Source organism: Tupaia chinensis, unplaced genomic scaffold, assembly GCF_000334495.1.
Source record: "Tupaia chinensis unplaced genomic scaffold, TupChi_1.0 Scaffold000094_1, whole genome shotgun sequence".
In the NCBI taxonomy this organism is placed as follows: Eukaryota; Metazoa; Chordata; class Mammalia; order Scandentia; family Tupaiidae; genus Tupaia; species Tupaia belangeri.
This window is the reverse complement of record NW_006159556.1, coordinates 3,656,087-3,682,524: the sequence shown is the minus strand read 5'-3', so window position 1 is coordinate 3,682,524 and position 26,438 is coordinate 3,656,087. Positions and strand designations below refer to the sequence as shown.

The following is a 26,438-nucleotide window of genomic DNA, read 5'->3' as shown; positions in this document are numbered from 1 at the left end:
TTTGGAGAGGTTTTTGCTATAGGGCGCATGCTCTCGCCAGACAGAGAGAGACAGAGAGACAGAAAGCGAGAAATCATCCCCCAGGAAGGATGGTCACGCTGCAATCCCTTCTCCTCCATTCTCCTCTTGGGATCTTGGGCATGCACACACACGCGCCCGGTGTGAGTTTTTCGCCACCGGGTCCTGGACACGAACAGCGGTCAACTACGTGGGAGTCCAGCGACATAGCCATTACGCTAACTTCTGGTTCCTGAGTCTTTAATTCTTCATAAGCATGAGACAAGAACCTATATTCCATGGGTCTTGGGCCTGATCATCCCTGTACCACTGCATCCCTGTGTCACCCCCATGGGATACGGCCACACTAAAATCCCTTCTCCTCCATCACTCCGTCTCTCTGGGATTTGGGGCACACATGCACATACACCCAGCTTGTTCTTCAAGCCACAGAGTTTGGAATTCCATCTGTGGGATCTCCATGTGGGATCTGGCTTCCCCAACCACTAACCCACAGGACAAGCACACCCCCAACCATGCCTTATTTTTATTTCCCAGTTCAGTTATATATAGTAACTGAATTTGAGTGTTGTGCAAGACAGTCCAGTGTTTGGGAAGGCTTTTGTTTGTAGGAGGCAAACAGTCAACCTTTGCATTTAAGGGCCAGGAAGATAACAAAAAATTGGAGTTCACAGAACATTTGTATTTACTTCTACCTCTTATTTAAGCAGCCCTGCATTGCCATAGAGGCTGGAAAGGTAGTGACAGTTCCACAAAAGTAGAAAAACACTCAAAAATTCTGAGTATCAGCTACAACATTTTTTTTGGAGAGGTTTTTGCTATAGGGCGCGTGCGCTAGTCAGACAGAGAGAGACAGAAAGTGAAAAATCACCCCCCCCCCAGGGGGGATGGCCACGCCACAATCCCTTCTCCTCCATTCTCCTCTCAGGATCTTGGGCACACATGCACACGTGTCCCGTGTGAGTTTTAAGCCAACAAGTCCGGGATGCAAACCGCGGTCGACTACATGGGAGTTCAATGACATAGTCAATACACTAACTGCTGGTCCCTCAGCTACAACTTTATAACATATACCCCCAATCCAAGTTTACTAAAGTAAAAGCAATTATATAGAACGTTTACAGTTTCCTAAAATTTTTTCTCACATAAATTATCCCACTTAATTTTCAAAAGTCTTTCAGAGATAAAAAAAAATACATATATACTTATATCCCTATGTTATAACATTAATCAGATTGACTTTTTTTTTAAAGCACTTTATTTGAGTGAAGGGTTTTTTTTTTTTTCTTTTTTTTTGAGAGGTTTCTGCTACAGGGCGCGTATGCTCGCCAGACAGACAGAGAGAGACAGAGAGACAGAAAGCGAGAAATCCCCCCCCCCCCAGGGGGGATGGCCACACCTCAATCCCTTCTCCTCCATTCTCCTCTCAGGATCTTGGGCATGCATGCACACGCGCCCAGTGTGAGTTTTAAGCCACCGGGTCCGGGACTCAAACTACGGTCAATTAAATGGGAGTCCAGAGACATAGCCATTACGCTAACTGCTGGTCCCCTTGCCTTTTTTTTAATAAGAGGTTTTTGCACTCTCCAGAGAAAGAGACAGAGAGAAAAAATGAGGAATCACTCCCCCCACCCCCCGGGAGGATGGCTATGCTGCAATCCCTTCTCCTCCATTCTCTCAGAATCTTGGGCATCCATGCATATGTGCCTGATGTGGGTTTAAGTCGCTGGGTCTGGGACTAGAACCATGGTCAACTATGTGGGAGTCCAGTGACATAACCATTATGCCATCTGCTGGTCCCAAAGTGAATTAAGAAAAAAACATTTTATAGCTATAGAGAAGAAAACACTTTTCCTCAACCTTTTTAAGTCCTTTAGTTGGGGACTTGTGAACTAAACTAACAAAAAGACAAATTAACAAGAGAGGACAGATTTCTATTCATTTATGTTAGAGATGTCTTTTTTTTCTTTTTTTTTGAGAGGTTTTTGCTATAGGGCACATGCACTTGTCAGAAAGAGAGAGAAAGCGAGACAGAAAGAGAAATCACCCCCTGGGGGGATGGCCACGCTGCAATCCCTTCTCCTCCATTCTCCTCTCGGGATTTTGGGTGTGCACACACACAGGCCTGGCATGAGTTTAAGCCACTGGGCTCAGGTCTCGAACCACGGTTGACCACGTGAGAGTCCAGTGACATAGCCATTACGCTAACTGCTGGTCCCTATTTATGTTAGAGATGTCTTTTAAAATTTCATGGAAAAATGTGTATTGTGAAAAAACTATGCATGGATTTCAAAACCATCTGCATCAAATAAACTTGTACTTTAATTATATATTTTTTCATAAACTCTTTGAAGTGCCCTCATGGATTTTCACAAAAAATGTGACTCAAGGAGACAGTTAAAAATTTGGGGCATTTAAATAGGGGTGGGAGGAGAGAAGGGCACTTTAACAAAGACAAACGGGCCCCTAGGAGACTCGATGGGAAGTATGACAGCTTTGTGACAATGCCTGTTTAGCTATGGTACTGACTTTTCCTTTTTCCAGTGACAGGAATCACTCTCTTTGCACAAGTGCCTGGGAGATTTATGTGTATGTACATCTGACAGATGGCGTAGTGATAAAGGCGGCTGGATCCCACATGGGCAAGTGCAAGCTGAGTCTGGGACCTGGTACACTGAGAAGCATGGCAGTCCGTGTGTGTACATGGCCCAGATCCCAAGAATGGAGGAGAAAGGATGGCAGCATGGTCTGCGAAAGTCCCCCTGGTGGGTACTTTCTCACTTTCCCTGTATCGCTCTCTTTCTCTCGTGATTGTATGTGTCCTACAGCAAATTATTTAAAGAAAGAAAGAAAAAAAAGGAAGAGAGAAAGAAAGAAAAAGAGGGAAAAAGGGAGAAAGAAAGGAAAAAGGAAGAAAGAAAGAAAAAGAAAAGCCAAACCCTTCAGTCTTCTGCTTAAATCACTCTGACTTCGATTACACTTAGAATAAAATCCCATCTCCTTGTCCTTGTTTTGCAAAGTTCTACATGATGTGGTCTCTACCTGCCTTCCTGGCTGCATTTCATCTCTCTTCCACCAGCACAACTATGCCTTCTGTAGAAACCGAACGCTCAACCCAGCCCCTTGGAGATTTATGAGCAGCAGACATAAACAGTACCTCCTTGGCACAAATATGTAGGAAGAGACAAGAAACAAACTGAAGAAGATGTACTGATTCTACAGGATCCACATCATTTGAAAGTTCTTCCTTGAGTGCTTTAAATGCTATTTTAATGACATGGTAGAGTTAATGCAGCCTTGTCAGGTCACATAGTTCCTTACTTTTCCAAGGTGGGGCACTTGCTATTTACTAGAGCCAAGTATCATGTGAGGAGGTTTTCAAACAGCAAATAGCTCTCTGCCATGGAAACATTTCTTGCTTCAGAGCCCTAGGGGTTTGCTCTGTGAGTTTCCTACTGGGGCCCACGAGAGATTCCACTCAGCCTTCATATGTACCGTGAAGAACTCGCAGGGTTACAATGGACCAAGAAGTAGGCGAACTTGCCGCACAGCCCGAACCTGACCTGGAACACTCTGCTCTGGATCCTATTTGGAGCAACATTCCGGTTTAGTCGCTACAGCGTGAGAGCACGTTCCCAACTGTTGTACTATTGTGGTGCCGCCTTCCAACCCATGACCCCATGACACATTGTCTCTCTTTGTTAGGGGTAGATGTTGTAAAGTGTGACAGCTTTTTTAATATTACATTTAATCACATGTATCTTTATAGTGTATAACATTTCATTTCCCAGCACGATTACCATGCATGTCAGTCAAGATAAAGGCATAACTATAGATAGACATCATCAGCAGCAAATAACTTCTCGTGTTTTGGTTATTAACCGTACTTTTTTTTTTTTTCTTTTCTGACAACTTGCTCTTCATGTAGAAAAGATGCCTGAAATCACTGGGCCTCCGAAAACACCATGGATGTGGCAGGTCCCTGAGTTTTCACAGGATCTAGCTCTACTCTTTGGCACTCGTCTGTCTCACTAGAGCATCCTGAGTATATGCCACTCTCTTCCTTCCTTCCTGTTATGATGTCGTCATCACAATGGACCAGGATAATGTTCTGAAGAATGTCAAGTCAGGTGAGGTCCCTATGGGCTGTATTTAGGAAAGAGAGTTGTAAGGTAACAAAATTCTGGGATCGTATTATACCTGCCCATTTGAAAGGGAACTGCTTTTTGATCCTCCTTAAAATGATGAGAATTAAAAAGAAAACACTCTCCAGCTCACCAGTTAAATACCAAATGCTAGAGGCTGTGTTTTAGTAAAGATAACAGAGTGGGGACCAGCAGATGGTGGAATGGTTACATTGGTGGACGCCTGCACGGCCAACCTCCCTTTGAGTCCCAGACCCAGTGCATGGGCACATGTGTCCAAAATCCCAAGAGGAGAAAGGAAGAGAAGGGATTGTGGTGTGGTCATCCTCTCGGGGGGTGATTTCTTACTTTCTGTTTCTCTGTTTCTCTGGTGAGTGCATGCACTGTATGACAAAAATATCTCTAAAAAGTAAAATAAAAAAATAAATAAATAAATGTAAAGATACCACGGGGGTGGGGGGCAGCTACTGGAGCTGCTGCCTAATTACTTTCATGAGGGTCTGTCTACCAGTATCTACCACCATCCATCTGGCTTTTGCGAGGGTCATAGGAGTGAACTTAAGGAGACTACGATGAGGACCACATCCCCAAAATGATCAAATCATGGATGGTTGTGCTCATCTTTGCAGTCCCATGAGGCATAGCTTCTGATTTCCTTGGCTCTTGTTTCCACTATGCCTCATCCACAGTTCAGGGAACCAATGAGGGAGTTCTGCCAGCTGCAAAGTATTGCTAAATCTACTCCAATTACTCATCAGGTTCAGGAAAGGAAACCAAAGTATTTCTTCCTGAAATACGGAGGATTGCTGACCTGAAGAAATCAGAAGGAGTGGGACTTTCTCCCCTTTCCTCAGCCCGTCTGAGTGCAGACATAAATTCTCCCCTTTAGAGACAGCTTAGGATGCGGCCGGCAGGCCCCGAGGAATCAGGAAACTAACTTTCGTATCTTCTCACAGTTTTCCTGCCACTGGAGACTGTGTAGCTTTGTCCTGCCCCTTCTAAATGTATTGTTCTTTGTTGGATGTGCTACAGAAGCCAGGATCCCATGCCTTTCCTGGGACACTTTGGAACTGAGGCCTCTTCCTCATGATGGGTATAGCACACGTTGAAACAGACTAATATTTTCTCTTGTTAATCTGATGTTTGTTTCCATGAGAATTTTCTCAACTAAAAACTTAGGGGGACTCAGAAAAGAAATGAATTTTTCACCCCTTCAGAAGGAAGTAAATACGATGTGAATTTAGAGAACCGAAGTGTAAGGGTAGGTAGATAATCAGACATGAGTGGATAGCAGAGGATCTCAAGGCTGTGGCACAGCCCATGGAGATGCCCCAAACTGCCCTTGTTGGCAGTTTTGTGGTCAGGAACACCTTGCTACTCAGGATAGGGGGCAGCGCAAAGGAGCTTGTGTCTCCTGGAACATGACAAATCCTGAAGGGAAAAATGGAGAAGGGATTGCAGTGTGACCATCTCCCTTGGCAGGGGGGGGGGGCTTCCTCACCCTCCTCTGTCTCTCTCTCTCTCTGGTGAGGGCACATGGCCTCTAGCAAATTTAAACTATATCTATTGCTCAGCTGTAAAAAGAAGTAACATTCTGATGCATGGAACAACATGAATGGACCTTGAAGACATTATCCCAAGTAAATAAGCTAGACGCAGATCAATATTGTGTAATTCCACTTACATGAGGCACCTAAACTAGTCAAATTTATTGAGACAGAAAGTGGAATAGTGATTGCCTGTGGCAGAAGGGAGGGAGAAATGGGAAGTTATTGTTGGTTTGGGAATAGGTACAAAATTTCAGAGAAGACATAGAGTTCTGTTGAGGGGCCAGTAGGTGGCTTAGTGGTTAAGGCACTGGACTCCCCCTTGGCTGACCATGGTTTGAATCCCAGATCTGGTGGCTTGAAACTCACACCAGGCACATGTGCATGCATGCCCAAAATCCCAAGAGGAGAATGGAGAAGGGATCCATCTCCTATCCAGGGGTGATTTCTTACTTTCCTGTGGAGAACAGTCAATCTGCAAACATGTGATGAAAACATGTGGACTGTAAACACATGCAGAAATGCGCTTCCTAAGCTGCCGGAGACCTGCTCCAGCCGGAGTGATTGAGGCTCATACACAGGAAAGCGACGCAGGCGAGAAGGAATAGGACTGAGACTCCAATGCTCTTTAGCATGTTCTCAGTTGACTACAGTCAGAACAAGCTCAAGACTGCAGTGTCAGTGCCTAGGGGGCAAACGTATTTATTGGGGGATGTTTACAGTGGCAGGATGGGTGAGAGGGAAGTGAAAGTTTTACTCTAAAAAATGAGGTATACAAAGTATGGAAGCAATAATTATAAAACATGATGTCTGTTTTGTTTGATTAGGTATAAACAGTCACAGTTCTCAGGGCAAGGAAGTCCATCTGTCCGGTGCATTTTCTTCTTAGATCTTGACAACTAGATAGTACCTTTTTGGGTGAGAGGGTTTCGTAGCTCAGGAGACAACACAGGATGTTTTATTAGCAGTTTTTCATAGCTAACAGCACACAGATAAGAAACTCTTTATAGTTAGAGACTATCTGTTGCCTGCTTGAATTTAGATAAGAACTCTCAGTTAAGATAGGTAATCTTCCCCTGGCATCTTCAGGTTTGTTCATCCTGTCGTCATCAGTCATCCTGTCCTTTCTCTATTAACCTGTGGATCTCTGTATTTTATTTGCTGAATTCCTGTCTGTTAATCAGTGAATTCTTTTGCTCTATCTTTTTTTTGGTTATTTTTTAAGCTTCTTTTTTGTGTGTATGTTTTATTTTATTTATTCATTCATTTATTTTTTAATTTGACCAGAGAGAGACAGACGTTGAGAGTGAGAGAGAGAGGAAGTGAGAAAGCAAGCCACCAGATTCAGGACTCGAACCCTGGTTGGCCATGTGGGAGTGTCCAGCGCCTTAACCACCATGCCACCTGCTGGTCCTGATCTTTGAATCCCTGTCATGGTGGTGGATGCGCTAACTCAGCCTAACATAAGCTAACTCAGCCTGCAGCTTTAACAAGGGGTGTTTACGTAAAATTAGCCTTAAACTAACTTAGTCTACATATGCTAATTATGCAATTTTGGCTTATACTAACTTAACCTAACATATGCTAATTTGGCTTAAAACGGGCAGGTGGGGTGAGTCTCACAAATTTCCTGATCTCTGTCACCTTAGAGAACCGCATTACTTCAGGATCACTAATTGGCTGTATTGTAAAGTTGCAGTAAGGCTGGGGGTGTTATTTTACCCTTATGGGGTACCGGGTTACCTTAATCACAGTAAAGCCCATGGCAGAGAGATTGAAAGCACAAACCATTACAACAAACACAGTTAAAACCTTGAGCTTGTGGCTGCAGCCTTGCTACAATTCTTCTCAGCCAAGCCTTGCTTAGACATGAGAGGTAGCTGCCCATGTTCAGCCTGTGTTGACTGTACGGTCTCTGCCACTAAGCTACTTTAGCAGGGCTGTTGAGAAGTAGTTGTAGTGGTTGTCTTTCTGTCGTTGATACTCAATAGCCTGATATTGCTCAGTATCCGGCTAAAGAAAGTCACATGTGTTTATCAGATTGTCCCCCCCCCCAAAAAAAAAAAAGATCAGAGAAATGACACAGCGCCAGTCATTTTCACATCCTCAGACGATTTATATCCCAAACCCACTGGCTTTGCATTTCATTCCTCCTCCCTTATTCTCTCTGCATTCCACTTCCTTCTTCCCTGTTCCTTTTGCATCCCATTTTCTCCTTCCCCCATTTTCTGCCCTTTAAAAGAATAAACCTGAGACTGGTTCTGGTCGCAACTTCTCCATCAGAGAAGCTGTGCCCACCTGATCCTTGCTTTTCTATACTAGTGTGTCTTTGTGCGTTTGTTAGTACATCTATTTCTAATCCACAGCCTTCCCCACTCAGAAAATGTGTTCATGCCAAGCTGGTCCTGGCACTTTCCCTCTCACTGTCTCTCTCTATTTTTCTTTGGAGCGTGTATGCACCCTAAGGCAAAAACCATCAAACCTTGTTGATGGATGATGGTTGCACTCAGAGTTCTCAGTTCTCTCTCTTGCTGTAAATGTTAATATGCGATTATTTATAGAACATTATAGAATATTATGAAACTTAATAAAAGGAAAAAAATTTCACTATCTTACGACATGGAAACTAGGGATTAGCAGATGGCATAATGGTTATGTCGCTGGACTTCCACATAGTTGACTGTGGTTTGCGTTCCAGACTCAGTGGCTTAAACTCACGCTAGGCACGTGTGTATGTGTGCGCCCAAGATCCTGAGAGGAGAGTGGAGGAGAAGGGATTGTGGCATGGCCATTCCCTTGGGGGGTGGTGATTTCTCTTTCTTTCTCTCTCTGTCTCTCGGGTGAGCACTCACACCCTATAGCAAAAATCTCTAAAAAGAAGAAAAAACATGGAAACTATTCTATATTTTACTTTTCGACTAGCTGTTTGATAAGACAACTTTGTTTCTTTCACATAACAAATGTCAGTGAAAACTTTGAAAAATACTTACTTTCAACTACAGAAGCATGTTTTCCAAAATCTCTTTCATTTAACACATAGTAATATTGTAAAGATTGTTTTGAATAATTTTTTCCTGTGTAATAAATAACCTGAGATAGTGTCAATGAGACCTTTTCAAATAAATATACTGTCAATAGATGGTTTGTTGAGGCTTTTTGAATGTCCTTGATTATATCTCTATCCTGTCTTGGAACACTGAGTGCATTAAAAAAAATGCTTGCCTTGGGATCAGCAGATGGCATAATGGTAACATTGCTGGGCTCCCATGTAGTCAACTGTGATTCAAGTCATGAACCTGATGATTTAAAACTCATACCAGGTGTGTGCATGTGTGGCCAAGATCCCAAGAGGAGAATGGAGGAGAAGGGATTGGAGTGTGGCAATCCCCCCTTGGGGTGATTTCTCGCACTCTCTCTGTCTCTCTCTGTCTCTCTAGTGAGCACATGCACCCTATAGCAAGAATATTTCTTTTTGGGCCCAGCAGGTGGGATGGTGGTTAAGGTGCTCGACTCACACATTAGTGATTGTGGTTCAAGTCCTGGGCCTGGCGGCTTGCACATCATGCCAGGTGCATGTGTGAGTGCCCCAAATTCCAAGAGGAGAAGGAATTGCAGCCTGGCCATTCCCTTGGGGGAGTAATTTCTCATTTTCCCTCTCTCTCTCTCTCTCTTTGTATGTGCCCTGTGGCAAACTCTCCACCCCCCCACCCCAAAAAAGAAAGAAAGAAAAGCTTGTCTCCACAACAGATTTGGAGTTAAATTAAATTCTTGGTTCTTGGCTTGCGAGAGCAATGTATATTATATAGATCTATGAAAAAATACATTGATGGGGCCAGCCGATGACATGGTGTTTAAAGTGGCTGGATCCTAGATTCAATTCATGGCTTGAATTCCGGAGCCAGCAGCTTGAAAAACATGCCTGGCACACGTGTGCATGTGCCAAAAATCCCAAAAAGAGGGAGAAATGGAGGAGAAGGAATTGTGGCCTGGCCATTCTCCATGGGAGATGCTTTCTCGCTTTTCCTCTATTTCTTTCTGGTGAGCACAAGCACTTTGGCAAAAAAATTAAAATAAAAAAAATATGTTGATGAACTATGACTTGTGAAGTCATGTTGCATGGCCTATTGAATGGAATATAAACTAGGGAGACTCTTAGAAAACTTTTCTAAGACAATATTCTTAGAAAACAGCACCCCACTGTGGCAGCTCTGTATCTGTTAGAATAATCTTGTAGATGATTCCGGACACAAGGGAGGGGACTGAGAAGAGGGAGCTCGATTTTCTGAATATTTATATGTGCTAGAGCTCCCACTAGCAGGATTGCATAAGGGCTTCTGCCTGTTCTCCATTTTACGGCTAAGTGACTCCGATTCTTCCTTCAGATTTCATCTCCAGTGGTACTTTCTGTGTGGAGCTTTGCCAGACCTGACCAAATCTCCCTGTCATAAATTCTCAGGCTATGACTAACCTCCCATCAAAATTCATATAGTTGCAACTGGACATCTATTTGCATGATTGTCATTTTTTATTTATGTTTTTCCAGAGAAAGAGAAAGTGAGAGAGATGTACCTTTGACAGGGTCTTAGTCCTGTAATCCACCTCGTGACCCTGCAGCCAAACAGGATCATGGGGGTACATCCCTAATAACACCCAGTGTGTTGAGGCTGACCCAGATGTGAACCAGGAACCTTCCCATATGATCTCCAGCATCATACGTAAATGCCCTTACTGCCTGCACCTCTGTGACTGGTTCTACATGATTATTTTCACCAATAACTATCTACCTAGCTAACCTATAGACCTACAGGTTCATGAAGGCAGCCCAAATCAATCCATGGTGATTGGTTTTCCTCACCATTGTATCCATACTACCTGCCACAGTGTCTGCCCATAACAGCTGCACATAAATATTTAGTGAACAAATGCATGATTAAGAAGTTGAGTTGTGGGGTCAGGAGGTGGTGTAGTGGTTAAGGCACTGGACTCCCACATGGTTGACCATGGTTTGAGTCTCGAACCTGGAGGCTTGCTTTTTGTCTCTCTCGCCCAAAAAGAGGGAGAAATGGAGGAGAAGGAATTGTGGCCTGGCCATTCTCCATGGGAGATGCTTTCTCGCTTTTCCTCTATTTCTTTCTGGTGAGCACAAGCACTTTGGCAAAAAAATTAAAATAAAAAAAATATGTTGATGAACTATGACTTGTGAAGTCATGTTGCATGGCCTATTGAATGGAATATAAACTAGGGAGACTCTTAGAAAACTTTTCTAAGACAATATTCTTAGAAAACAGCACCCCACTGTGGCAGCTCTGTATCTGTTAGAATAATCTTGTAGATGATTCCGGACACAAGGGAGGGGACTGAGAAGAGGGAGCTCGATTTTCTGAATATTTATATGTGCTAGAGCTCCCACTAGCAGGATTGCATAAGGGCTTCTGCCTGTTCTCCATTTTACGGCTAAGTGACTCCGATTCTTCCTTCAGATTTCATCTCCAGTGGTACTTTCTGTGTGGAGCTTTGCCAGACCTGACCAAATCTCCCTGTCATAAATTCTCAGGCTATGACTAACCTCCCATCAAAATTCATATAGTTGCAACTGGACATCTATTTGCATGATTGTCATTTTTTATTTATGTTTTTCCAGAGAAAGAGAAAGTGAGAGAGATGTACCTTTGACAGGGTCTTAGTCCTGTAATCCACCTCGTGACCCTGCAGCCAAACAGGATCATGGGGGTACATCCCTAATAACACCCAGTGTGTTGAGGCTGACCCAGATGTGAACCAGGAACCTTCCCATATGATCTCCAGCATCATACGTAAATGCCCTTACTGCCTGCACCTCTGTGACTGGTTCTACATGATTATTTTCACCAATAACTATCTACCTAGCTAACCTATAGACCTACAGGTTCATGAAGGCAGCCCAAATCAATCCATGGTGATTGGTTTTCCTCACCATTGTATCCATACTACCTGCCACAGTGTCTGCCCATAACAGCTGCACATAAATATTTAGTGAACAAATGCATGATTAAGAAGTTGAGTTGTGGGGTCAGGAGGTGGTGTAGTGGTTAAGGCACTGGACTCCCACATGGTTGACCATGGTTTGAGTCTCGAACCTGGAGGCTTGCTTTTTGTCTCTCTCGCTGTCTTATTTCTCTCTGGTGAGCACACATGGCCTATAGCAAATTAAAAATAACAATAAATAAATAATTTGAAAAGAGGTTAAGTTGTTAAAATTAATAAAAAAAGAAAACAAAAACGCAAGCAAATAAAAGAGAAAACAAAAAGAAGTTGAATTGTTAGTTAAATGAAACCTAAATCTGAACCCTGATGTAGTAAACTGAATAGTGACCCCAAAAGAAAGCAGGTCCTAATCCCTAGGTCCTGTAAATATTCCCTAATATAGAAAAAGTGTCCCGGCAGATGTAATTAAGGATTTTGAGGTGGCGAGGTTATCCTAAGCTATCTGGGAAATCCTAAGTGTTCCTATAAAGGAAAGGTAGAGGGAGATTTGACACAAATGGAAAAGGGGAAGGTAATGTGACCACAAAAGGCAGTATGACCACTGGAGTGAAATGGCCACAAGCCATGGGATGACAGCAGCCACGAGATGCTGGAAAAGGCAAAGAATCAGTTCTCTCCTAGAGTCTTCAGCGGGAGCACGGCCCTGCTGACCCTTGATTTTGGCACAGCAAAATTAGTTTTGGACTTCCGGTCTCCAGAACTATGAGAGAATAAATTTCCTTTGCTCTAAACTATGAATTTGTGGTAATTTGTCACAGCAGCCATAGAAAACTATTAATAGCACACATGACTCTGCACATCTTTAGATCTGCTGTGTGACCTTGGGTCAGCTATTTAAATATTTGAAGACTATATCATCATCTCTAACATAGGACGATCATGCCAGCCCTGGCAGGGTTATTGTCAGTATTACATGTAGTAATATAGGCAAACTACATGGCAAATACCAGCTACCTTATTATAAATCCTCAAAAAGAATAATTAGTACAATTTTTGTTCGACGTTTTACAAACATTATCTTTTTATTTAATTTTTTTAGTTTCCGGAAGGTACATGTGCTTGCTAAGGAGAGAGAGGGAGAGGGAGAAAACACCCCTGCGACGGACACAGTGGTGCCACCATTTTTTTGTATTTCTCTGTCCTGTCGGAACTGGGGCATGTGCGCACACCCAGAGTGTTTTTCAAACTACCAGGAACTGGATTCAAACTATGGCTGGCCATACAGGATCCACTTCCCTTAATCACTGGGCCACGGGGCTAGCCCCCAGATTATCTTCCTTAATTCTCAGAGATCTATGGGGTTGAGTACCATATCTCCTTCTGTTGTAGGTGAGGAAACAGGGATAGGGAAGTTAAATAATTTGCCCAAATTACATGGTCAGAAACAATCAATACTATGAGGATAATATTCTCGAAATATTTTTAGATGTGTTTTTGATATTCTGAGTATCTTACAGTTCTGCAGCACCCCATCCATTCAAATAATGGTTTCAGTGTTTCAGGGGCAGGGACAGATATGAATTAGAACAAAGAAGCAATTGTCAAATGGGATTTTAGCGCCTCTAGCACAAGAATAATCTTGAAAGCCAGCTTTGTCAAGTTAGAAAGTGCTTTAAAAATTCTCTTAGCATGCATTAGCTTATTAAGAAGCAGGACAAGTGACTGTGAAGATTTCTCCAATAGAAGGAACACAGAGATATGAACAAAATCCCTGTCATAAGAGGAGAAAGAGAGGGAAGGAAGTTACTTTTAATCTAGTGAATTATAGTAAAAAAGAGAGATGATAGTAGTGGAAGCAACTTTTTTAAAGAATTATTTATTTATTTAATTATTTTTAATTTGACCAGAGAGAGACAGAGAGAGGGAAAGGGACAAAGCAAGCCACCAAGTTTGGGACTTGAATCATGGTTGGCCATGTGGGAGTCCAGCGATGTAACCATTATGCCATCTGCTGGTCCTGCAACATTTTTTTAAAAAATAATTATTTATTTATTTATTTTAATTTGATCAGAGAAGGACAGAGAGAGAGAGAGAGAGAGAAGAGAGAGAGAGAAAGAAAGTAAGAAAGCAAACTGCCAGGTCTGAGACTCAAACTGCAGTTGGCCACGTGGGAGTCTAGCGCCCTTAACCACCATGTCACCTGCCATCCCTATTTATTTATTTTTAATTTGACCGGAGAAGAGAGGGAAAGTGAGAAAGCAAACTGTCAGGTTTGGAACTTGAACCATGGTTGGCCATGTGGGAGTCCAGTGCTCTAACCACTATGCCACGTGCTGGACTTTGTGGAAGCAAATATTGAGAATTTAGTAACCTAACTACTCATCCAAGTCACCAGTGTGATGCTGCTGTTTATCTAGTTCCAAGTTTTGTAATACCTACTTTTCTGTGTGGTGAAAAATAGTTTGTGATCTTTTAACGGCTCCTCGTTACATTTACAATAAAATCTTCATCATGGGCTGTAAGGCCTTAGATATTTGGTTCGTAGGTCAGGATTTTTACATAAAATAAACCCAGCCTTAGTGACTTAGCCAAATAGGAGTTTATTCTCCTCATTCGTCCAGAACAGGGTGTCCAGGGCTGTGCAAGTACTTGAGGAAGCCATACAAAATTCCACACCCCTCCCCCCAATTCTTCTTATATCCTAGTCTGTCATCCAGTGTGTGACTTTTGTCATTATGATGTCAAGACAGCTGTACCTTTTATAGGAACTTCACCCTCCTATCACCAGGAAAAGGGAAGAGCCCAAACAGTCAAGGGTAAACGCTGCCTGCAAAATGACCCAGAGGTCATAGGACAAGATCAGTATTGTTTTAGTCAAAAGTCATAAAATTCTATTTCACTAGCTCTGTCTCATGTACTTAATCTAACTTCTGTTGTGGTCTAATCTTTCCATTTAAATTCTGGAAGATAATATTCCACTCTGGACTTGTCCCTACCATTAAGCTGACCCTTTTCTTAGATTTTTATTAACTCTTATTTCTGTGTGTCTGACTTTAGTTTTCCTGATAAAGCACTCCCTTCAGAACTTCTTGGAGAACTAGTCTGATGTCAGTAAATTCTTTCAGGTTTTGTTTATCTGAGAATTTTCTTGTCTTCCCATATGAAAGAAAATCTTGCTGGATATAGTATTCTTGGTTGAAATTGTTTCTCACTCAACACTTTGAATATATTTTCCCATTATTTCCTCGCTCTCATTGTTTCTGATGAGAGGTTCGCTGTTAGCCTGATGGGATATCCTTTGTAGGTAGTTTGTCATTTCTTTTCTTTTTTCTTTTTTTTTTTTTTTTGGGGGGTTTTTGTTTTAGGCCACGGTGCCACAAAGAGAGACAGAGAGACAGAAAGTGAGAAATCACCCCCTGGGGGGATGGCCACACCACAATCCCTTCTCCATTCTCCTCTTGGGATCTTGGGCATGTATGCACACATGCCTGGTGTGAGTTTAAGCCACCGGGTCTTGGACTCGAACCGTGGTCAACTACATTGGAATCCAGCGACATCGCCATTACACTAACTGCTGGTCTCGGTAACTTCTCTCTTGCCAGTTTTAGTTTCTTATCTTTGTCTGTGGTTTTGTTCAGTCTGACTATAACGTGTCTGGGAGATCTTCTTGGGTTGATTCTGTTTGGGATCCTTTGTATTTCTTGGGTCTGGATTTTTGAATGCCTCTCTAGGTTTGCAAAGTTTTCTTCCAAAATTTTATGGAATAGATGATCAATGTCTTTATTAGTCTCTTCACCTTCTGGGATACCAATTATTCAGATGTTTGGATGTTTAATGGTATCTAGTATTTTTCATATATTATTCTCATTTTGGGGGACTATTTTCTGTCTTTGTGGTGGATTTTTCTAGGCCAGTGATTCTGTCTTCTAATCTGAGATTCAATCTTCTGTATGATCTAGTCTGCCTTTAATACTTTCAAGAGAGGGTTAGATTTCCTCTATTACAGTCTTCATCTCTAACAGTTCCGTTTGATTCTTTTGTGTGTGTGTGTGTTTATTTCCTCTTTCAGATCATGCAAGAACCTCCACACCTCCTGGAACTCGTCAATCTCTTTCTCCTTTCTCTTTAGTAGTTCATTATCTCTCTTCTCTTCCATCTCTGTTAACTTTGTCACTATGAATATTTTAAATTCTTTATCAGACATTTCCACCAGTTCCATTGTACTATCTGAAGATGAAGAGAAGTTATTCTTTTCTCTTGGTAGGGAGCAGGTAATTTCTTGGTTTCTCATATTTCTTGTGTCTCTGTGGTGATTTCTAGTCATCTGATGGGTTATATGTTTTTTCATAATTTCTAGAAGTTCCATCCGAGCATTCAGGGGCATGCAGGAGGGAGATGATCTGCAATCTCTTTGCCGTTCTGTTTCTATCATTTGTGCAGCAGATTCAGTAGGTACTGAGGACTATGTTGATCCTAATCATATTCGAATGTTTGGCTACAGTTCCCTTAGATCTGTCTAGAAACTCAGTGAATGGAGCTTGAGCAGTAAAGTGATGAGATAAAAGATAAAGGAAAAGAAAATAGAGAAAGAGAGAGAGAAAGAGAAGACAAAGAAAAAACAACCAAAATAATTCTTTTTTCAAGCAAAATATGCAAACCATGAGGCACATGCATGCACCATGCAAAAGCACTAGTTTTCAGCTGCAATGGCGGAATCTTCTTCTGAAGGCCTGCCCCTGGCCTCTCCTAAATGGTAGGGAGGAAAGGGGATTATTAGCAAGATAAAGGAGGATCTGAAAGCCAAGAAAATACTTTACCTTAAAAAAATTAAAAAAAAGAAATATTACAAAAAAATAATGAAGAGACAGAGAGAAGGAGCACCCTACCACTTGAGACTGGGGACTGGAAGCTGAATTTTCAGTAGAAAAATCTTCATTTCTTATTCCCTGAAAGCACTAGCTCTCAGGTGCAATGGAGGAGTCTTCTTCTGAAGGCTTGCCCCTTGCCTCTCTTAAATGGACCTGGCATTTTTTTTAAGTCACTGGTTTTGGGACTCGAACTGTGTAGTTGGACAAGTGGAATCCAGCCACCTTAACCACCAGGCCACAGGATGGTATCTTCTATTTATATAAATCATCCAGTTCAGGTATTTTATTTGTTAGCAACACAATGAACTAAAACAACATACACCCTGGCAACCCATTATTTCGGGACCTGCTCCCTGCTTGGGAGCTCTGCTCTTCCTTCTAGTGGTTAATAAATTCTGCTTCCTATCGCCTCTTCATGTCTGCATCTCTAATTCTTCATGAGCATGAGACAAGAGCCTGTGTCCTATTGTGGGTGCTAGGTCTGATCACTCCTTCACCCCTGTTTTCCTGCATCATATTTTGGTGCATGGGCTGCAAATCCACCTCTACTCCTCTTCTTCACATCAAAAAGAGTTATTTCTGAGGGCTGGCAGGTGGTGTGGTGGTTGGGGCACTGGGCTCCCACATGGCCGACTGTGGTTTGAGTCTCAGACCTGGTGGCTTGCTTTCTTAATTTCCTTATCTCTCTCTGGTCAACTTAAAAATAATAATAATAAAAAAATAAAATAATTCTTAAAAAAATACCTTTCAGGGCCGGCAGGTGGCATGATGGTTAAGGGTGTTTGACTCCCACAAGGCCAATAGCAGTTTGAGTCCTGGACCTTGCAGCTTGCTTTCTCACTTTCTCTCTCTCTGGTCAAAATTTAAAAAATAATAACAACAAATAAATAATTCTTTTTTAAAAAAGAGTTATTTCTGTCAACAATAATGGCAACCACAAAGGGACTAGAGAGGAACCAGAGATCTTCCAAGGAGCCATTCAGACTGGTGCCTGGTACCAGCACAGTGGGCAACTTGCTCCCCCTCCAGCTCCAAACTTCTCCTCAGGGGAGATTTGATTAGTCAATATAATTTTGGAAATTCAACTAGAAATGGAATCTAGCATCCTATGCAGGGATTTAAATTGATGGAGACAAAAAGAAAACAAGTACAAACTCAATATACAAGGAAACTGCTAATGAAGAATTGCAATTTAAAATAAAAGCAATATTATTTAAAATGCCAAAATAAAGAAGGAAGGAAGGGAGGGAGGAAAGAGAAATGGGAGGGGAAGAGATGGGGGAGAGACAGAGAATGAAGAAAAAAAGCAATCCTTGAGCATAAATCCAACAAAATATGAATAAATCTGTGTAAACAAGACTATAAACAATCGTTAAATTAAAGAAAAAAAACACAAAACTCTTGCATTTAAAACTGTTAATTTTCTAGCATCATTTGCCCTCTCTCACCAACTCTTGTAAAATGCCTTTAAAGTTGGTGTGTGCTTTCTAAACTACATATTAAAATCACAGCCCTTAGTTCTCTTTTCGTATGTTCTGATAATACCTGCTCACTAATTTGGGATGTGGATAAGTTGATAACAAGGTGTTTTGGTTTGAGAAAGTAAATAGCTTAAGCAGTGCGAGGAATGTTTGCTAAAAGTGGCCCAGAGAGAAAAGTGCCTAGTTAGAGTTCCATCCACGGCACACCTGTCTGAAATCATTGTTGAAGGATACATCTTAAAGAATTCCCTGACTCGCTGGCACTGAAACAAAACTACCCAAAGCTACCACAAACTGCCTATTGTTCATTGTAATCTCACTCCTGCCTGTAGCTATATTACTGGAAAGTGTGATGTATGAAACACGGAAAGTGAATCATAAGCTTGTGCTAGTCTTATGACTCAATGTGGGTTAAGAAAGATCAAACTTTAGTAACCCTCTCCTTCTTCCCCATTTTCTTTATAAATCCAAGGCAACAACTGTGAGGACTGTAAGGAATAGGCCCACCACGCGAGAAAATAGAAATGTAGAGACTTTATTGGGAGCACTCTTGGGCGAGGTTCGCTGGTTTGACAGAGAAAGAGAGAGGGGGAGACGGGCCAGAGAAGTCGCATGCTAGGGTGGGATTTAGCGATTTTTATTAGGGTATAGGGTGGGCGAGTGTCTTAGAGGTAGAAACAGTCCATGTATGGTAAAGGTTTAGGGGGAAAGCAAACTACTGTGCCACATAAGGTTGGTGACATGAGCAGAGTAGAGTCCCATGTGCAAAGTAGAGTGCCATGTGCAGAATAGAATGCATGTGCAGAGTAGAGCGCATGTGCTACATCCGGGTTAAATCTGAGTGCAGAAGGTCTGATGACTAGATCTGGGTTGCATCAGCTGACTGTGGCATGGTGTCCAACACCCACATTCAAACTGCCCAGGCCTCCAGCCTAACAAGGACAAAATTTATTTGACTATACAAAGCTAAGTACAGATATTTATTTTTTAAATGCACATTTTAATATTGTTACATTGCTACCTAAAAGAGCTATTAAAGACAAAAATAGCTGACAGTAGTTAAAGCAGTAAGGGCGGATTTTAGTCAGTAGTATAATAGGAAAGAGTCCAGTATGAACTAAACAGTCCCTGAAACAAAAGATTGGAGACTTTAAAAGACCAGGGTATGCTAAGGAAAAGGCACTGAAGGATTTTAAGTGGGACAGGATTTGATTAATGTGATTAGATCATCTGGATTTGTTAATTGGTACTTTCCCATAGGAGAAACAAACGTCTCTTATCTTTATAGTAGGAGGCAGTGGTGTAAGTTGAAGCAAGCTACCCACCTGTCAGAGCCTGGGAGGTACAGTGAGTTATCTCCTTGAATGCTTGAGTTTCAAAGAGATGACTCTCACTATTTTTTTTTTTAAATTAAGACTTTTGCCATAGGGCAAATGCATTCATAGGACAGACAGAAGGAAAGGAAAGAGCAATCAACTTTCAGCAGGGATGGCCACATTTCAATCCTTCTTCTTTCTCCTCTTGGGATTTTGGGTAACCACAGACTAACGTGATTTTGAAGCCACCAGGTCTGGGAATTGAACCAGAGTCAGCCATGTGGGATCCAGCTCCTTATCCATCAGCCACTTGCTAACCTCAAGGTTTTAGGAAATAGTGTAAGGTAGCAGATTTACATTTCAAGAACTAATTATTTATAATTGCAAGCTTTCTAATAGAGGGGATTCCAGGGCCTATCTGCCTATCACTAGGTTTTACCTAGAACAAACACTAAATTCTCCAAGCATTTTAGGGGAGTTTGGGGTTAGCCCAGGGATAAGGTCTTAGGCAGCTGGGAGCCATGCTAGAGGATGGTCAAGTTTCTAAGTGCAGAGGCTTGGACAGAGTAGTCATGTTGTCAGAAGTTCTGCAGCTTTGAGATGATAGTTATTAACATTTTATCAATCTGGATTTTCAGATGGTCCAAGTTGGCCCAATCCAGGTAGCCCAGTCCCTAGCCTACTGGACTGCAATGTCTAAAGCCACACTGGCAGAGCATGGGTTTGGACCCCTGGTTGCTTGAAAACACGCCTGGCACTTAGTTGTCCAAGAGTCTGAGGAACTGCAGAGCAGAGGAAAAGGGATCGTGGTTTGACAAGGCCCTGTTAAGGGTGCTTTCTCTCACATGCATCATATCCTTCAAAACGAAACGCAACAGGTCAAAGTTTGATGCTGTCTGTGCCTGAACCACACCACTGAGAGTGGTAACGACTTGCCACATTACTGAAAGATGAAAGCTGGATTTCATACTACTTTGGACAGCCTGGATTTCCAACTTCCAGTTCGGTGGTTTGGTTAATTTTTGCCTTTGCGGTTTATGACCCAGGATGTCTGCCTATTCCACAGCTTGTTTACTCTTCCAAGGTTTCCAAGAGCCACACCCGCAAGCCTTTTGAAATCTAGCAACCATGGCCAACTGCTTGGTAAAAAAGGAAGTGAAACGACTCAAGATAGGCGGACTGCAAGTCTCTTTGGCATCTCTTCCTGCAACCAGGGATTGTTCTAGACACGACGAGGACGCGCATGCTTCTGTAACCCCTTCCTGCCAGAAACAAACGAACAAACAAACAAACAAAAACATCAGGATAGCAAAGTTCTCTCAAATCTCTCTTCTTGCCCCCTTTCTCTTTTTCAGTTCCTTGTCTGTTTCACGCCCCATTTTGTCTTCGCCTACGGTCTCCCTCCAAGGACGCTTGGGCGGATTGCAAAGGGAGAGAAAAAAGGCGCTAAGAAGCCTGTGTGGCTTTGGCTTTGCGGCGTGGCCGTAAAGCGACGTCGCGCCCCTCTGACGTCACGCCCTGGGCGGCCGTTCGCCGGCAGCGGGTGCCGGAAAGCGTCGGGCTTGAGTGCTGGTGTGGGTACTTCTTATCGGAGGGCTCTGGGTCTGTGTGTGCCAGACAGGCGATCGACTCCCTTTCGGGACGCAAGGGCAGCGGGGCCTCGTGCCCGCTAGATGGCCGGGCCTGGGCCCGTGGGCGCAGAGGCCGAAGCCCGAGCGGAGAGCGACCTAGTTCCGCGAGGCCGCCGCGGGGGCGCCGATGGCTGGACGCTTCCTGGGCAAGGCTTTAGCTACGGTGTCACTCTCTGTGGCCTTGGCCTCCCTGACTGTTAGGTCCTCAGGCTGCCGCAGCATCCCTGCGTACAGGTATTCGCCTCGAAGTGCCGGCTTTTCCCGAGACCTTGGGTTGGGTGTGGGAACCAGCTTCCTTTCCGTAGGCTTTGCCTGAATTCGGTGTTTTTATAGCCAGATCATGAGTTTTCAGAAAGGTTCCAAAATGTTTCTCTGCTCTGAGGAAGACTAACGGCAAGGACATTTCTCGGCCTCTGATTTGGACATTTTCCATTCTCCATAATGTCACTGACCTCATCATCACCAGGGAGTCTTAACAGTTGTTTGACTGCAGTTTTTCTGCCTTTGGTTAATACGTAAAGCATCATCATTAAAATTATTTCACGCACAGAGTTAAATTTGAGCAGCATACATGATACCAAAAGAGAAGTCTCCATTTTCAGTTTTGCAGGGTAGATTATATTTATGACCTACCTCTTTTTTTGATTCACTGCTTTTGAATAAATTTAGAGATTTATGGGCTCTCTCACACTGTCTCCTACTTCTTTTCTCCAATTTTTATTTCTTGAGTCAGTAAATGTATAATTAGGATAAAATATAAGGTTTATATTTCATATATATACATATGTATATATGAATATAAAAGTGATTTTCAAGCCTGATGGTTGCCTGGGATGGGGAGGGATGAATTGGAGAGCATGGAGAATTTTTAAGAAATACACTGTTTTAGAGCAGTTTTAGGGTCACAGCAAAACTGAGCAGAAGGTACAGAGATTTTCCCGATACTACTTTTCTCTACACATGCATAGCCCCTGGTATTAACACGCAAAGAGCAGTACCTTCATTACATTTAATGAACCTACACTGACACATTATTTCACAGAGCTCTGTAGGTTACATTAGAGTTCACTCTTGGTGGGGCTACTCTGTGGGTTTGGACAAAGGTATAATGCCATTTAATCACCTTGTATTGAGTCTTCCTAAAAGTCATGACTCATTTTTGCATAGAAGAACAAAAAAACCAGTCATGACTTTTCTGACAGCCCGTTAGTATCATATATATACCATTCACTGCCACTAGGTAAGTGAAACATTTTGTATGATACTATAATGGTGGATTTACATTGTATTATATATTCTGAGTACATGGAGAAGGGCCAGAGGCAGTGTGGTAGGCAGTCTTTGTAGGTCAGGTTAAAATTTTTAATTTTATTTTAAAATAAGTGGTTTTTTTTTTTGGAGAGGTTGTTGCTATAGGGCGCGTGCGCTCGACAGACAGACAGACAGAAAGCGAGAGGTTTATTTCTGGAATCTCTATTTTGTTCCATTGGTCTACATATCTAGTTTTGTGCCAATACTAAGCTGTCTTGATTATCACAGCTTTATAATATATTTTGGGGCCAGGAAGTGAGATTTTTTTTTAAGTTGGTATTGGAAAGTAAGTTTTAAAATTTTTTTATTTATGTATTTATTTATTTATGGTCATTCATTGTACATCAATACAGTATACAAAATGAGATTTTCCATCCAGTATACATTGTATATTGGCTCAATCAAGGATATCACCATACATGTTATCATCAACAAATAATTTTCTATTTCTTGTTTCTTATATATTTTGCTTTTTTCCTGCCCTTGATTCCCTACCGCTCACCTTCTGCTAACTCCCCCCTCTTCTACACTGTCTCTGGTATGTACGGTTGTTTTCCATGCCTTTTTTCCCCACATTTTATTGATTCACTAAAGGCCTTAATTAAGGACTTAATAGCAAGCACAGCTGATATATACATATTTATGAACACATGTCTGACTGTAGGCAGAAACCTCAGTGAGTAAAGGGAACATAATATAAAGTGGTACCTTGCTGGGGCAATATAGCTTACTACAGTGATTAAATAGGCAATTAATAGCTCATTGCAGTCATTAAATAGATATTCATAGGTATTTTTTATGCATTTTTTTAAATGAAAAAAGTTTCAGTTTTAACAGATCAGAGTCAAAACATGTTCAGAGAAATTTGCTTAAAGCTTAAAGCTGGGAAAAAGGTTAGGATTTAGTTCTAATAGTAGATAGATGAACCTATCAGCAGTTGAAGAGAAGACAAAACCCTTTAAATATGGAAATCAAAGAATCAAAGAAAATCAGTAATGTTTTAGTCTAAAGTAGAAAATAAGTTTTTAAGAGGCCAATCTGTGGCACAGTGGGGAAGTATGTTCTTAGGTCTTTGCATTAGATTCTTTAATATTTATTTGATATTTATATAAAATGTTTTTCCTCTTCTCACTTCCTAGGAACTCATTGTCATCGTGTTGGTTTCATCTTAATTCCAACATCATGTTTGGCTCTAATGGTGCCAAAGGGAATTCCCACAACAAGGCTCGGACATCTCCTTACCCAGGTTCAAAAGTTGAACGTAGTCAGGTTCCTAATGAGAAAGTGGGCTGGCTGGTTGAGTGGCAAGACTATAACCCTGTGGAATACACTGCTGTCTCTGTCTTGGCTGGACCTAGGTGGGCTGATCCTCAGATCAGGTGAGCACAATAATCTGACATTAGTTGGATATGAATAGACTTTAGAGAAGGTAACGGTTGTATTTGTAAATGGTTGTATTATTTTGACACCTGCAAAGTGATTTATTTGCTTACTTTTTGCTAGAGAGTACGTGTGCTTGCCAGAGAGAGGAGAGGAGGAGAAAGCAACCCCCCATAGGGAATGGTCACACCATAATCTCTTCATTTCTCCCTCCTTTTGGGATTTTGGGCACACATGCACATGTGTCCAGAGGGTTTCTCCACCTGCTGGAATTGAGACTCAAATCACATTGTTGGCCACCTGGAATCTGGCCACAGAGCTGATCCTGAAAAATAATATTTTTATCTATGCACGGTTTTGTTTCCATATTTGCTTGAATTCTTTTTTTTTTTTTTTTTTTTTTTTTTTTTAATTTGTTTTTATTTATTAACATTAATATGCTATACATCATTACAGTATACAAAATGAAGTTTTCATCCAAAATACATTGTCTGTTGGCTCAATCAAGTACATCAACATATGTGTTATCAACAAACAATTTTCCATTTTTTTTTTTTTCCATCCAGAGTACACTGTATATTGTCTCAATCAAGCATATCAACAAACATGTTATTATTAGCAAGTGATCTTCCATTTCTTGTTTTCTGTATGTTTTGCTTTTTTCCCCCTATCCTTGGTTCCCTCTCTCTTACCCTCTGCCACCTCCTGTTCTCCTCCCACACTTTCTCTGTTATCTATGTTTGCTTTCTATACCATTTTCCCCCCACATTTTATTGAATCACCAAAGACCCTCATCAATCCAAATACCCTCCTAGCAAACACATGTGACACATTTCCATGAGCACAAGTCTAACTTTACGCATCCTATCAAGTAGCACCTAACTGGGGCTACATATCCTACTGCAGTCATTGAATAGATATATTTTGTTTTCCTGAAACTCTTTTTTGTAACTCAATTTACATTCCTTCTCTAGGCATCATCACAGCACACAAAATGCGATCTCCCATCCAGTACACACTGCATAGTGACTCAATCATGCACATTACAAAAAATATAAATTTCCACTTCTAGTTGCTAGAATTAATTCCACCCCTCTTTCTGACCCTCTGTCCCTTCCCACCCTCCTCTCACACCACCTCTAGTGTCCAAAATTGTCCTCCATTCCCTTCCCACCCACATTGCATTGATCACACAATTTCCTACATAACCTGACTACTTTCAAAGGTGAGTTCCCTCGTTACTACTAAGAAAACCAGTTTTAACTTAAATCAAAGAACCGCCAAGGAACTTTGCTTAAAGCCCGGAAACAGGTTAGGATTCTGTTCAAATGGTAGGTGCATGAACCTATCAGTCTCATATACTTTTATCTTCTGTTCTGGTTCAATTTTCCTGATTAAATTCTGGGATATAGTATTCAACTCCAGACTTGTCCCTATGATTAAGTTAGCTACTTTCTCAGTTTTTGGACTCTTATTTCCATGTATCTGCGTTTAGTTTTCCTGATACAGCACATCCTTGAGAACTTCTTGGAGGTCTGGTCTGGTGCTGGTAAATTCTTTCAGGTTTTGTTTATCTGAGAATGTTCTTGTCTTTTCTTCCCACCTGAAAGATAATCTTGCCGGATACAGTATTCTTGGCTGAAACTGCTTCTCTCTTAACACTTGGAATATATTTTCCCATTCTCTCCTCGCTTTTATTGTTTCTGATGAGAGATCTGCTGTTAGCCTGATGGGATGTCCTTTGTAGGTAACTTGATGTTTTTCTCTTGCTAATCTTAGTATCTTGTCTTTGTCTGCAGTTTTGGTCAACCTGGCTATAATGTGTCTTGGAGAAGATCTTCTAGGGTTGATTCTATTTGGGGTCCGTTGTATTTCCTGGGACTGGATCTTTGAATGCCTCTCTAGGTTTGGAAAGTTTTCTTGCAGGATTTCCTGGAATAGATTATCAATGCCCTTATGGGTTTCCTCACCTTCTGGAATGCCAATTATCCGGATATTTGGACGTTTGATGGTATCCAGTACTTCTCGCATATTATTCTCAAATTTTTGTGCCATTTTCTCAGCCTTCATGGTGGATTTTTCTAGGCCAGCCATTTTCTCCTCTACATCTGAGATTCTATTTTCTGAATGATCTAGTCTGCTTTTAATGCTTTCCAGGGAGATTTTGACTTCTTGTATTATAGACTTCATCTCTAGCAGTTCGGTTTGAGTCTTTTGTAAAGTGTGTAATTCCACTTTTAGATCTTGCAGGAATTTCCTCATCTCTTGGAACTCGTCAATCTCTTTCTCCTTTCTCTTTAGTAGTTCATTATCTCTCTTCTCTTCCATCTCTGTTAGCTTAGACATTATGAATGATCTGAATTCCTTATCAGACATTTCCATGATTTTCACCGAACTGCTTGTGGATGAAGAGTTACTCTTTTCCCTAGGAGGAGAGGTATTTTCTTGTTTTCCCATGTTTCTCGTGATCCGGCGGTGATTTCTTGTCATCTGATGAATGTTGTGTTTTCTTTCAAATTCTGGAGGTTCAGCCTTAATGTTAAGGAGCAAGCAGACAGAGGTGATCCAGAATCTCTTTGCTGTTCTATTGTGCTTGCTGGTGCAGCAGATTCAGAAGATAGTGGGGAATATTTCAACCCTATTAGTATTTGAATGTTTAGCTACAGTGATCTTAGATCTGTCTAAAAACACACTGAAAGGATATTGGAGAGTGAAGAGACAAGAAAAAAGAAAACGAGACAGAGAAAAACAACAAAAAAAGAAAAAAAAATCAAAAA

The 26,438-nt window shown here is 41.6% G+C and overlaps 1 protein-coding gene and 1 pseudogene across 1 annotated transcript in view; one reads left to right on the top strand and one right to left on the bottom strand.

The window, feature by feature from the left end:
* Nucleotides 1–11,518, bottom strand: part of LOC102472779 (syntaxin-7 pseudogene) — a 14,390-nt pseudogene extending 2,872 nt beyond the window's left edge.
* A 9,346-nt stretch (nt 11,519–20,864) lies between these two features.
* Nucleotides 20,865–26,438, top strand: part of NUDT9 (nudix hydrolase 9) — a 39,517-nt gene continuing 33,943 nt past the window's right edge. Inside the window, exons 1-2 of the mRNA XM_006143264.2 lie at nt 20,865–21,204; nt 23,421–23,660. Of these exons, the coding sequence (XP_006143326.1) occupies nt 21,098–21,204; nt 23,421–23,660 (347 nt within the window). The 5' untranslated portion in view covers nt 20,865–21,097. The remainder of the gene's footprint in view (nt 21,205–23,420; nt 23,661–26,438) is intronic.